The sequence below is a fragment of the Tursiops truncatus genome, chromosome 3, assembly GCF_011762595.2.
Source record: "Tursiops truncatus isolate mTurTru1 chromosome 3, mTurTru1.mat.Y, whole genome shotgun sequence".
Classification (NCBI taxonomy): domain Eukaryota; kingdom Metazoa; phylum Chordata; class Mammalia; order Artiodactyla; family Delphinidae; genus Tursiops; species Tursiops truncatus.
The window spans coordinates 32,101,069-32,115,713 of NC_047036.1; the positions used below are offsets into that span (position 1 = coordinate 32,101,069).

At 35.6% G+C, this 14,645-nt stretch overlaps 1 protein-coding gene across 4 annotated transcripts in view; it reads right to left on the bottom strand.

Moving 5' to 3' along the window:
* The window catches only part of FYB1 (FYN binding protein 1), a 192,796-nt gene that overhangs the window by 22,304 nt on the left and 155,847 nt on the right, over nucleotides 1–14,645 (bottom strand). For 2 of the 4 annotated variants that reach the window (XM_019930113.3, XM_019930114.3), the window contains exons 9-15: nucleotides 14,128–14,272; nucleotides 9,748–9,770; nucleotides 8,605–8,671; nucleotides 7,700–7,834; nucleotides 5,994–6,019; nucleotides 3,148–3,214; nucleotides 335–425 (exon numbers count right to left, since the gene is read on the bottom strand). In XM_019930113.3, the coding sequence (XP_019785672.1) occupies nucleotides 335–425; nucleotides 3,148–3,214; nucleotides 5,994–6,019; nucleotides 7,700–7,834; nucleotides 8,605–8,671; nucleotides 9,748–9,770; nucleotides 14,128–14,272 (554 nt within the window). Of the gene's footprint in view, nucleotides 1–334; nucleotides 2,121–3,147; nucleotides 3,215–5,993; nucleotides 6,020–7,699; nucleotides 7,835–8,604; nucleotides 8,672–9,747; nucleotides 9,771–14,127; nucleotides 14,273–14,645 lie in introns of those variants that run through there. The other 2 variants (XM_073802075.1, XM_019930112.2) reach the window with 2 other exon arrangements.

Below are 14,645 nucleotides of genomic sequence, written 5' to 3' on the forward strand. Positions count from 1 at the left end.
TTGTCACAAATGGCAGGAGTTCCTTGTTTTTCGTGGCTGAATAATATTTCACATGTATCTATCTATCTCACATCTTTTTTATCTATTCTATTTTTAGCTTACCTTCTGATTAAGTTTCAAAGGACAGCTAAATTTAGATGATTATCACAGTACATATATTGCGTATGAGAGGTTACTTAATTTCTTATAGGAATAAATTTAAATCTAAAATAAATTTTGTAGAAAATAAAGGAGTTGTGATGGAGAACTGTGATATTGATAATTACACTTTTAAAAATCATCAATTTTTTCATTAGCACTTTGAACTTTGTATGATATTTAAATGTAAACATACTTTAAATTTTTTCCTGAAGTCTTTTTCTTCTTTTTCTTGCTTTTTTAGTTTCTTAGGGTCTTTTTCTTCTGCCTTGGCCTTGGCTCCTTGACTAGGATGGCACAACACACATAAAATAGCATTTAGTTTCAAAATATAAGAAGAATAGTGTATAACAGACAATTCATAACATTACATTTTTGTTAAATTTCATTTTCAATTATCATTGTTAGAAATCTAGTACATTCATTGTAATAAATGATGACATTTCATAATGCAGAATAGATTTTCAAAAGAATACAGACTGAGTTAAAATGGAAGTGAGAGATAATGTATTATGTTGAATGGTATAAAATGACTGAAGTATAGTTTAAACATCGTTACATACCAGCAGTTTCATATGATTCAACCTATTCTTGAACCCCTTATATTTTTCAACCTTTCCTAGATAATTAAGTGGTTTGGCTAATGTCATAGAAAAGGCTTTTTAAAAAAGAACACTTTGTGAAAGACTGATTTTTATGGCTTAAAAAATTTATCTATATATAATGTACTTAAAACAAAGCCAGGGTCACATCTCATGATACCAACTAAAGCCAATTATTATAAGACAGGTGAACAGCTCTGAGGTAGTGATTCTCCAGCCTGGCCACATATAGGATCACCTGGGAAGTTTTTAAAAAATACCACTGCCCTTGTCTAATTCCCAGAAATTAAATTAATTAAAAATTCTAATTAATTAAATTGAGTGAGGTCCAGGTACTGACGTATGTATTTTAAAAGTTCCCAGGTGATATTAATTTGCAACCAAGGTTGTGAACAATTCCTGGGTTAAGTATGGATGTTAGGGAAAGGCTGTGACTCTCTGTAGGAGGGAATTTAAAAAATCAGAATATTTGTGAATAATGAAAAATTTTAAACACTGACATTAATTTTGATTACCTAAGGTAAAGTTTTGTTTGTAACTGATTTATTTAAAAATTTTGAATCTTAGAATTTAGTTCATTCACTGGGAAATGAATTAGCACACTGTCCTGCCCTAGGTTCTGCATTGTCCCTCATACCTTCTCTCTGATGGTACCTGGGTAGTAGTGGAATCGCTGGCCCGGATTAGCACTCTGGAGCAATCAGAATATACATGAATGTTAAAAATGCCCCACAAGCTCTCGTTAAAGGTAATTTATTGAAATTTATTTAAAAAAATAGAATGCTGTGTTAGAGACACACGATTGCCTTAAACTCTGAAAATAAGCAACGGGAAAGAAATTAGTACATATCGCACAAAGTTTAATCAGCTGGGGCTTACTTTGCTTAAAGAAAAGGGCCAGTGGGTGACTCTGGGTTCCTAGAGAGCTATTTAATGGAATGTGGTGGCATTACTACAGTAATATTAAAGACAAAAATGTGCTTAAAACTGTCAGGAATAGAAGCGACGTCCCAATGGTGAGGAATATTAAAACTTAACATATTTCTGAAGATTAGATTTTCCTTTCATGGAGAACTGAAAAAGGAGAATGATTCTCCTTTCATATTTCTGGTGTGTTTTGCCTGTAGAACTTGATCTTCTTATATAAATAACAGGATATTTTCCCCTCAGTTTCTTTGATCTTGCTCTTGTTGTGTAAAATTAGTTTAACAATGTTGGTAAAAAAAACGAAAAAAGAGGGGCTTCCCTGGTGGTGCAGTGGTTGGGAGTCCGCCTGCCGATGCAGGGGACACGAGTTCGTGCCCCGGTCCGGGAGGATCCCACGTGCCGTGGAGTGGCTGGGCTCGTGAGCCATGGCCGCTGAGCCTGCGCGTCCGGAGCCTGTGCTCCGCAACGGGAGAGGCCACAACAGTGAGAGGCCCGCGTACCGCAAAAAAAAAAAAAAAAAAAAAAAAGACAAAAACATAAACTTAGAGTTCACTCATGCATTTTTTACCAGTACAGCTCAGAAGACACCACTTACTGTATTCCATTGATGTTACTTCTATCCTTTAACTGATCAACTTCAAGATCTTTTTATTCATCTTTCTTTTTTCTTGAAAAAGCTAGAGAGGTGTTCTTGCTTCCATACATAGCATGTATCAGATCATCTCACATATTTATTGGGGTATAAAAAAGCATCCTAACATGTTATTTTCTATTACAAAAGAATTTTGTAAAGGTACTCCTCTTCTATTAATTGATTTTAGGTTTTCTTACAACTTTTGTCTAAAATTAAATTGAAGCCTTAGGTAAGTTAAAGAATGTCACTATTCACTGTTGACTGTTTTTGTTTGAATGGAACCTTTGAGAATCAGATGATTTTGTGAAAAAGTGACATAACTCGTAAAAGTCCTTTCAAAACACAAATCTGCTCTCTTTTTTTTTTCATAAAAGGAAACGATCTTCTTGTGGAGGATGGAGGAGGCTTGAAGCAGGTGGGTTAGGATTGAGACATAAACTAAGCAGTGTGTTCAAGATAAAAAACGTTTTGAGAAAAAAGTAAAAAAGGGAGCGAATGAATCAGTGAGAGCAGTTGCGATCAGGCTCTCAAATATTTTCCCAGTGAATGAGTGAATAAATGAATGAAGACATTAGTGAGTCATAGGTCAGAAGATAATCAGGGGTCAGGAAGAAGGACCACTGGGAAGGGGTGAGGGGAAGCGAGAGAGAGAAGGAGGAGGAGAACCTGGGCTATCCATCCATTCACAAACCTGGCAGAGAGGTCAGAGTTGGGATCAGGGAGAGGACGACAGAGCCAACAGGATGGCACACAGTACACACGCCCTCACTGGGGTTTTATTCCAGCTGAATTTTCTTAAACCGTCTGATTTTCATAACTTCACTGTAATGAGAACATTTAAATTACCTCATCTCTGGTGGTGGAGCAGGGAAATCAGAGGCATCCACATCGTCATAAACGTCATCTCCCATGTCTAACAAAAGACAGAATAGCAAATGTTGAAACACTGTTAATGTACATTTTGATATGAGCATTCAATGGGATTTTAATATAAAGATTGTTTCAAGGACAACAAAATAAGTTTTCCTGAGGTCTCTGTACATTTCTCCTGGAAGCACTGCCTATTCCTTAAAAGGGAGAGAGAGGTTCCTCTCTTCCTTGATGCTTGTGTTAAATATCCCTCAAAAAGAAAAACAACAACAACAACAAAATAGTGACAATGATAATAACTATTGTTATCAGGGAAAAAACCCTAAAGCAGTGACTGAGATTATTTGAATATCCACAAGTGTGATGAATTGTAAGATTAGTAGATTGCTGACAAGCAAATCAATATTACTGGCCATTGGCTGCAGGTAGAGATTGAAGTAAAGATTTTGATGGGATTTGGGGTGCTAGGATAATATATATCACTTTATTTATATGTCTTTGTCTTTGTGCCTATCTATCTCTCATCTATCTATCTATCCCTCTTTTTTACTCATTGATCTGTCTTTATTAACTTTTACCTTGTAGGAATATTATGTGTGGCACTATCGTAAAATAAAAGACACTTCTGATACCAGCAGGTCTTGAGAATCAGTATTGGTGGAAAAGTTGCTATGAGCTTAACAGGTTCAATGGCTTTTCCAATATGTAGACATTTTTCTTAATCCTAGACTTCTTGTTAATAAAGTCAGGAGGAATGCATCCTCTCTACACCTATTAAGTTGCTCCACAGCAAATTAAGCTGAAGAGATGAGTTGAAGAGAGTACAAATGTTTTAAGAAATGATTATCACAGAAAGTTTAAAATGCTCTCTGGTAGTGGTAAGGATTTGATTTCCTTTAAAAAATCCCCCCCCCCCCCCCCACCTTGGGACTTCCCTGGTGGCACAGTGGATAAGACTCTACGTTCCCAATGCAGGGAGCCTGGGTTGATCCCTGGTCAGGGAACTAGATCCCACATGCATGCAACAACTAAGAGTTCCCATGCCACAACTAAGGAGCCAGGGAGCCGCAACTAAGGAGCCTGCTTGCCGCAACTAAGACCTGGTGCAACCAAAAAAAAAAATCCCCCCCCTTCTGTATATATGTACATATATATATATATATATATATATATATATATATATATATGCTCTGTATATGTATGTATATATGTTTGTGTGTGTGTGTGCTTGTGTGTGTATTTTCCTCCCACTCAGGTTAAGTAATTTCACAGGATAAAACGTGCTCAACTATATGAAGAATCTATAATAAATATGTAAAAATATTACATATCACTGGTTTCCAGAGAGGGAAAAGTTACTATTCCATGCACATGCACTTAATACACCTTTGAGAATGAAAGAAAATTAAAACAAGAAACACATTTTTTACTTATTTGATCACATTTTTTCCATTTTGTTCCTACTATTTGTGGAGCTAAGTTTCTTTTCTTTTTTTTTTTTTTTTGCGGTACGTGGGCCTCTCACTGTTGTGGCCTCTCCTGTTGCGGAGCACAGACTCCAGACGCACAGGCTCAGCAACCATGGCTCACCGGCCAAGCCGCTCCGCGGCATGTGGGATCTTCCCGGACGGGGCATGAACCCGCGTCCCCTGCATCGGCAGGCGGACTCTCAACCACTGCGCCACCAGGGGAGCCCAAGAGCTAAGTTTCTTGAGTACTTTTTGAAAATTATAGATTAAGATATAAGCTTATCAGTTATTGATCAATTTGAGTTAGAGCCTTACATATTTTCAAATTGATAACTGAAAACAAAGTCAGATAAACAGTCTGGAAGAATAGATTATCTTTGTGTTTGGTTTGCTCTTTCAATTTATTTATTTATTTATTTATTTTCATGTTGGGGGTAGGAGTTTATTAATTAATTAATTTATTTTTGCTGTGTTGCATCTGCATTTTTGTGCGAGGGCTTTCTGTAGTTGTGGCAAGTGGGGGCCACTCTTCATCGCGGTGCGCGGGCCTCTCGCTGTTGCGGCCTCTCTTGTTGCGGAGCACAGGCTCCAGACGCACAGGCTCAGTAGTTGTGGCTCACGGGTCTAGTTGCTCCGCGGCATGTGGGATCCTCCCAGACCAGGGTTCGAACCCATGTTCCCTGCATTAGCAGGCAGATAGATTCTCAACCACTGCGCCACTAGGGAAGCCCTCTTTCAATTTATTTACAAGTCAAAATAAACTTTTTGAAAGCCCCTGAATATTCTTGTGAGACATTTTATTTTGTTCAAAGTAAACTTAAGAAAACTCCTTTAAAGATCTGTCTCAGCAGGGGTAAAAAAATAAGCTGATCAAAATTGTACAAAGAAGAAACTGTTTCACATTGAGCAGTGGAAAATTTTCCAAAGACAATATAAGTGATACATTTTAAAAATCAAAGAAATTTAGATTTAGAAGGACCTTCATGGCATATAATGTGGCATGTTTTCAGAAATCTTTATGCATAAGTCCAATACACCAAGCTCTGACTGAATTGGGGTGGGGAGGGTCCATGGGGAATGTTGGGGTCCATCCCTACTCGGCCCTTTCTCCATAGTGATCCTATGGCTGGAAGAACTGTTCAAAATTCATGATATTTTAAAATTTCCTCTTCCCACTATTTTACTGTTGAGAAACTGTGGTGACCCCAGGTGAAGTTACTTGACAAGGTTACACAATTTATTATTTTCAGAGTCAGGACTTTAATTCAGACAGCGTGACTATAGCCAATCCTTTCCACTACCTCATCTGCAAGAAGTGAGATATAAAATATACAATTAGCTTTTATTACTTACCCACTTGTTTAGGAGGAGAAGGGAAACTGGAAAGAAAACGATAACACAGTTATAATCAGACCAATATAAACACAGAAATTGAGTCTTTTATTTAGGAGAGACATGAATAGCCTGCAGGCTTATAAAGTCTAATTAATCTGTTGACTGTCATTCCTTTCTCATCCTCCATTTCTCTGCTAAGTCCCAAGTTTTTGTCCATCAATCTGGAATTTAGCAAGACTTTTTGTGAACTCCAGTGTTGACCAAAAAAGTCAAGAGTCAAGATATCCAGTGGTTTATTTTGCTCACAGCCATTAGACCAATGTTTGCAGGTTTGTTCTATGAAGTTTGGGCATATTATCATACCAGAGTAATTAAATGGTCTCAGTATTCTGGAGTCACTGTGGCATAGCTCAGGCCCAAAACTGTTTATTTGACTCAAAGAATAGAAATGCAGAGTCAAAATCAGCAGAGGTCATAGGAATCTTTATATGACCATGTTTCAACAATATGTACATGTATATCTCCAAAAGAAGAATGGTGAATAAGAGAGGAAAATCCACTGAAACTAGAGAGTGAGAGCTTATTAACAGAAGTGATTTGAAATCAGGATTGGGTGGCTTTTAGTTGCAACAGAAAAAGACCTTTGCTTTTATTACTTTCTGAGCTTTAAACACACACACACACACACACACACACACATCACTGGAAGAATGGTGCACAGTTACAGTAAAGTGTGAAAGGTCATTAGTTCAAGTGATCTAAAACCAGAATTAGCTGGTGTGTAATTAGAGCAAAAAAAAAAAATCTCTTCTTTTATTTCTAAGGACTACATTTGAGTAATGCTGCATGAAGAGAAGATTTGCTATGTTTACTTATAATTTTAAGAGTCCTGTTTATTGAGTGTTGTTTTAGTGTCTCACAAAAGGGTTTAAAATTAGGACTTCTATGTGGAATTAACATCTTATAAAGACTTCAGTTAAGTGTGGTGAATCTATTAGGCACATATAAAATAAGGATATCCTGTACCAGCGAATGTAATTAAGATCCTTCAAATTCATACACATGGAACTTATACTAAAGGGTTATTTTTGTATGGAAAGATAAAATTTATGCTTTAGTTTTATTTATACAAACTGAAGATATTTAGAATAATTTTATTATAGGATAAATATGTAATTCAAGTAGAATTAATATATCACAATTGTGATATAGAGTTACAAAGACTTTAAATACTGTACTTAGAGAAAAGAAATTCCAAATTGTGTCCTTTATTTCTAGCAATTAATTTTTAAAAGAGAATGTATATTTTGAAGAATAGTTAGTATACAATATTATATAATAAAATGTGGCGTTGGAATTGTGAACATTCAGATGTGATGCCACAGTTTAAAAAAGTCCTACTAAATGGAGGGTGAGTGTGTATGAGTGTGTGAGGGTGTGTGTGTGTACACTTGTGCGTGTGTGTGCTTGTACATGTTTGAATGGAAAGCAAAATATATTTTTGAACCATACGATGATTTTCGAATACTTTGTGCTCCTCTTATATAAATGCATGAGTTTAAGGGTGACACAGTAAATGAGGCTAGAATAACTAATGGAAAAAACACATTAAATTGTTAAAAGTTTGTCAGAAATTGGTTATTGGTTATAAAATATTAGCAGCATTTGATTAAATTATTAGTGCTGTTATCGTGCACTGTATTTGGTGGTTGGTCGACTCTTACGATGAACCTTCATTGTCTGACTCAGAGTCTTTTGGTTTCTCTCGTATACTTTTCTTTCTGTCATCTTTTCCCTTTAACATCTTCAAAATCCCCCAGGACCACGTGTTACTCTTCTCTTCATCCTGTAGCGTGGAGCTTTGGAGCATGCAGGCATTGATCAGATTTTTTATAATTATACTGCTTTGATCATTCAGGCTGTAAGCTACTCATTGTATTGAACAAAATGAAGCTATTACGTTTATAGGTTATGGTCTTTGATACTGCTTCTACTAGGTAAATAGGTAAGTTATTTTTTCCTATTTGGTAGATTTCTCCTGGTTCTTAAACTAGGCAAGCTGAGTCAGGATTAAGTTTTAAACATCAATTTAGCTATACTGTTTTAAAAGTAAGTTGTTAATAGATTAAACATTTTTTAAATGTATTTAAATTTTAAAATACACCATTTCAAAAGTTTAAACACCCAAAGGATTCAATACTGGTTTTGCCACAGATAGCATATGATCTCAGTTTATTTGGGCTGCCTACAACTATGATTAATATACAAAGGATAGCCATGCGACTGATTAACTTTCCAGATTGTCATAAAAATAAATTATTGATTGATAAATAAATGATAGGGAAAAGTTTGAAAAAAAATCTGCAACACTTCTAACCCTTTATCCCTTTTTCATTTCACTTCTTTTGACGTAGTTGTCAAGGTTATTCCAAACAATATACCACTTCATTTGAAGTGTGGTGCAGTTACACTTCCACATTTACTAATGCTGTTAATTAAACATTCAAATAATTTTTGGTAACGTAACAGGGAATGCTATTTCTGCTCTTTATTTTAAAGAGAAATCAAAACTATACAACTCCAGTATATACAATACTTTGCAAAAAGGCAATTCGCTGATCATTCTTACCCATTAACAGCATCCTCCTCTTCTATCCCATCATAAATATCATCGTCTGGGGGAGGTGGGAACATCCCTTCATGTGAATTAGGGGGGAAAAAGTCTTCTGTTAGTTTTATAATTTGGTCACAAATGTTCACTCAAAATTTGATAATAAATCTGTCTTATTTAATTGCAGAAAGCATCCTACTTTCATATCAACTATTTAAATAAAAACTAGCTTTATTTCCCACTCTCACATAGGTAGTAGGTAAATTAATTATTTTTAACATTATCTTATAAGGAATTTTTAGAGGTGAAATGTAATAAAAATATGAGGGAAGATAAAGAGTAGTATGCATGGGAGATGAAAGAAATGGGGGAAAATAACTATGAAAAACATCAAATTAAATAAAGATAGAGTTAGAATTTATTGTGGAAAAAGAAGGGAGAGGTGATAAGAAAAATTTAATTAATACTGAGGAGACGTTCAGAAAAAGCTACTGATCAAGATATAAGTAAAGAAAAGCAAATAAAATGAAAGGTGAATTTATAAACATTGATGGGCTGACTTTTCATTTCTTTATTTCATTTCATCAATGTGATATTTTAAAAGTTAAACCTTTCTTTGATTTGTTATCCTATAGTCCTTAGGAACCTTTCTATTTGACAAATATTTATTTAACAAATCTTTATTGAGTACCTTCTCTGTACAGGAATATGTACAATCAACTTGACATTTGATTTTTAGGATGAGAATTTTAGCACTGCCAGGTATTAGTAACCCTTATTTTGTTGATGAGATAATGAGGAGTCTTTAGGAGTCATAGCTAAGGTGACCATGTAAGTTATCATCCAAACAAGGATACTTCTGAAAGTGAAGGGGGACACTACTAAAAATTGTGCTCAGACAATTGGCATAAAGCAAGACTGCCCTGGGCATACTGGAAGTGGAGTCACCCTACAACCCATAACAAACTTGGAAGAAAGAACTGACTTGCTCAGGGTCACTCAGTGGCCAGGGCTGGACTCCCAGTCATTGGTTCCCAGTCCAGTGTTCTTTCTACCACATTAAGATCCTCCTCATTGTTTGCAGACAAAAGCATTTTGTCATTAGTACACACAAAAACGTCGAAGACTTGCAGAAACTGCTGATGAAAGTGTGTGGCTTACCTCCACTTCCACTCTGATTGTGGCTAGGAAAAAAAAAAGTGGACCAATTAAATTAATATATGAAGTATTTAGCTATCAGGGAGAGAAGTACATATATTGAGCAGTTATACAAAAGGAAAAATAACATTCCAATCAAAAGTTTATCAGGATGTTATTTACAATAGCCAAGATATATCAATAGAAGCAACCTAAGTATCCATCGACAGATGAATGGATAAAGAAGACGTAGTACATATACACAATGGAATGTCGCTCAGTCGTAAAAGGAATGAGATTTTGTTATTTGCAACAACACTGGTAGACCTACAGGGTATTGTACTTAGTGAAATAAGTCAGATAGTTACAGACACATACTGTATGCTATCACTTATATGTGGAATCTAAAAAAAATAAAACTAATGAATATTACAAGACAGAAAGAGACTCGCAGATATGGAGAACAAAGTACTGCTTATCAGTAACAAGGGGATGGGGTGGAGGGGCAAGCTGGGGATAAGGGTTTAAGAGGTACAAACTACTATGTACAAAATAAATAAGCTACAAGGATATATTGTACAGCATAGAGAATATAGCCAATATTTTATAATAACTTTAAATGGAGTATAACCTATAAAAACATTGAATCACTATGTTGTATACCTGAAACTAATATAGTATTGTAAATCAACTATATTTTAGTTAGAAAAAAAGTTATCAGATGTTATATGTGAAAAGGAAGAAAAACTGTTCCTTATTGTAATAGATGAGTAGTAACAAAGCAAAAAACAAAGCAAAACAAACCTAATAAGAATCAAGTGAGATTCAGTACCATAAAGTATTCTAAACAATGATACTGTTTGCTTCTAGCATTTTCCCATGAGGCAGTTTTCAGATTATACTGTATTACATCATTCCATAGATGGACTTATTTATAAAAAGAGAGTATTATTCCAGAGCCATTATTGCGTTAAATTCCATTTTCTTTTGCTATCTTGTAGTCACAGCATTTAACTCTTAGTCCAATAGCATTCCATTTTTTTAAAAGGGAGAACTTAAAAAAACTGAAATCCTCTTCATGGGGCCTTTGTAGAGCGTGGCTCCTGATTCTCTAAATCCAGAATTCTGATTTTTAATTTATTTTAATGACATTCTCTATTTCCCCTCTTTTATAATTGTCTGTTTTCTTGTCCATTTCTGCCACTAAAATATGAGTTCTGTGAGAACAAAGGAAGTGTAGAGTGTGAGAACTGAAAAAAAAATCTCAGAAGTCATCTAGTTCATTTTGCAGAAAGCAATTGAGGTGCTGAGAAATGACGTGATGTGACCAAGCCCACTTTTAAGTAAATGAACAGACGAGAGGAGAACTTCAGCATCCTGCCTTCCCTTACAATATCCTTTTGGCTACACCTCGCTGTGCTCCCTGTGTCACCGTTTGAGCCTTTTGGATAATCTGCCAGTAACAGATATCAGTCTGATATTACAATCGTATAGTGTAATTATACACTCATATCTGATTCCTCAACCTTTAAGTCAGAATAAAAGAAATTGGTCCGACGCAGATCTACTGCTAATCTAGAAATAAAAAGTACGTTTGTTAATGGAACTTTGGAGGAAAACATGCTATAAGTGTCCTAATATATAAATAAGAATGGATTTTTGATGAATTTTTAGTATATTTTCTACTTGCTTACAAACTATTTTCAAATTCAGTGTCCTCAACACTTCCCTTTGAGCATGAAGCAAGCAGATAGAATTATGTGAAAAATTGCAATTTGGGTTGGCTGCCACTCCTGGCAAATACAATATATTCCCTTGGGGAGTCTCACACCCAATTCCTAAAGAACAGAGTTATAATCAGGAGCAAAGCCACCATACATGATTTCATCTCTATAGCTGTTCTTCAATTTCCTATAATGGTCTTTTTGGAATACAAACCATTGATCAGATGAATGAGAGGTAAGGAGAGGAGAGTGTGAGAAAAGAGGAGGAAAGAGAAAGAGGAAAGGATAAATCGCAGGGAAAAGGTTGGAAACATACATAGAAGAAAGTTTTTTTATGTGATGGAAGAGTGGTATTTGCACTTGTAATTTCCTTTTGTTCAACGTTTCACATTTAGCACAAAAAATTGCTTAGTTGAGAAGAAAGGGAGAAGAACCGCTGTCAGGTCCTGTGCTTTTAAGCCTCCTGTCTGCTCACAGAATTTGAAGCACACAGTCAGCTCTCCTTACCCTGGAGGAATTGGGAAAGAGCTGGTAAAGAGTGCAAGGAACCAGGAGGCATCTGGGGGAGGGAGAGGAGAGGATGGTGCCTTCTCTTATTCTTGCCAGGACAAGCTGCCAGCTATACTTAGCATCTTTCCTTGTTCTACTAAGGACAAAGCATATTCTGTCATGAGATCTCTGCCAGCAGCAGCTGTAGTTTCAAGAAAAATACTTGTGTAGAAGTGATGTTTCTTATTCCATTTTCTTATTAAATGCGCATAAGGGAGGAATAGATGCTAGTAAATATTGTGGGGCTATACTTGTTTAAAATATTAAGCATAAAAACCATACACCTCCTCCAACCCCAGTTTATTAAATGGAAGATTCTTTTTCTGCTACATGTTTACTAACTAGAGATATCTTTTAGAGTTGTGGTATGTATAGACTGGATAAAAGGAAAAGGTAATAGCATTTGTTTTGGGAAATAGTCACCTATTATGGAACATAATGCTTCATTTTAAGGATATCATCCCTTTTTGTGGATTTATCATTTTTTTCTTGAGTATGTTCATCAGTGTAAATATGTATATATTAATATAACTGGGGTTCTTTAATTCCAAAATAAGAAAAATGTGTGTGTGTTTTTTAAAAAAGATAAAAGACAAACATAAGGTATATATGTTGCTAATATACATGGTATGGTATACTCATGTCCAGAAAATTCTGTAACTCTCAGAATATGGCCATTTAGAACTTTGACCCCCAAATTAGCATTTACTGACTTTCAAATTTGGTCAAGGTGTTTCTTTACTAAGGCCAATTTACAATCTGTAAACTCCAGTGCATACATCGCATGTTTTGCTATATATTGCATAATTTATGATCATAACATGGTAAGAAGGCATGGAAGGCCATCATTCTTTTTTTTTGGCTGTGCCACGTGGCTTGTAGGATCTTAGTTCCCCAACCAGGGATTGAACCCAGGCCCCAGGCAGTGAAAGCCCAGAATCCTAACCACCAGTCCGCCAGGGAATTCCCTATTATTCATTTTAGAAAGACAAAACTGCCAGAGAGCAACATAAGTTTAATTGATGCCATGAGCTCAAAGTCCACAAGAGGGAAATTTAATTCTTCATCTAGTTCAAAAGTATATTACTGTTTTGATCATTTTACATTTTTAAAATGGTTGATAATGAAAATATTTTGCCTTTAAAATTTGAGTTATGAAGAATGCAGACACATTTTTTCCCAAGTGAAGGTCTAGCACAGATCCTGTGTTCTGGATCACGTGGGGGATTTCCCAATTTCACAAATGGGCATAAAAAAAAGAGGATTCTTCACCGTGTTGGAGATTTTCCTTCTCCTTTTCCTTCAACTTGAAGGGATTATGGCTTTACCAGGAAAGGGAGATATTGGAGGCAAGAAGGAATGAAAAGAAAAGGGGAACGGAAAAGGAAGGAGAAGAAAGGACAAGGAAGATCAGAGCTAGGAAAAGGAGACAGAAGAGGAGGCAAGGATAAAGGGAGCTGGAGACGGAGAAAAGAGAGAAGGGAAGGAAAGGTACGTGGGAGAAGATCGCCATCCTCCCCTCTGGACTCCTCTACCCCAGAAAGATGTTCCCATAATTCTTGCAGGGAGGGTCATGCCATTCTAGTGGAATGAATGGAAAGTTGGACCCTTAGTTGATTGCCAGGGATCATAGGGGATTTCACATTTTAACTCTTAAAGAGCAAAGTAGAGTTGCTTAAAAAAGCATTTTTGTCTGTTATGTTTTTAAATAAGAACGATGAATATATTTAGACTCAGATTTCAGAGAAAAACACTTTATATTTTTCAGAGCTAACTTCTACATCTCATCCTTCAGTTTTACAAAGTCATACTTACTTTAGGCATATCCTTAAGATCAAATCAGAATAAATACTGTAAAACAGCATTTTGGATTGACAACACGCTTGGCAATATCTGGCAAATGGCCCATTATATTTCAAGTAGTATTTGATACATACAACCAAAGAGTGAAATAAAAGACTACGGAGTTTCAAATGACTTTTCATCCATATTGAAGTGATTGTAAATGGTAATTCAGTTTAGTGATAAAGGGCAGTAGGAAATAGGGAAAGTAAAATTCCAGCATCTTAAAATCCACAATATCTGACAAAGAGATGATTTAATTTGCTTTACAATTTGTATTTACACATACCTGTTAACATCTTCCTGCTCTGCGACATCATCATATACTTCCTGGTCATCTTCAAAAGGTCTTGATGAAAGAGCACCAAGCGAATTTTTTTTCCGTTTCAAGGAATCATAGTCAATCTCTACAGCCGTTGTTTTAATATAGCCATCTACCAAAAGGAGAACAATTTATGTTCAGGTAACTGTAGTTTAAATATCATAAAGTTGTGGATAAAATATTAATTGCACACTTACTCTTTAAATTTTCCCTTTATTTCTTTGCTTGCAATTCTGATTTATAGACTTGTTGACACGTTTCACTGTATTTTGTCAAAGTCTTATGCTGTTGTGGTTTGGGGTAAGCCTAGAGTCTATTTTCAAGATTCCAAAGTGATTCATATGAATCATTTTTGCCTTTTAACCTCAATGAAGAACCTAATGCTCTTTGCTCCTCCCTGAGACACTATAAATATTTACATTTTTCCCCACTAAAAAGATTACACAGATGAGGTGAAGATGGAGCTATACCTGTCATTTAAAATC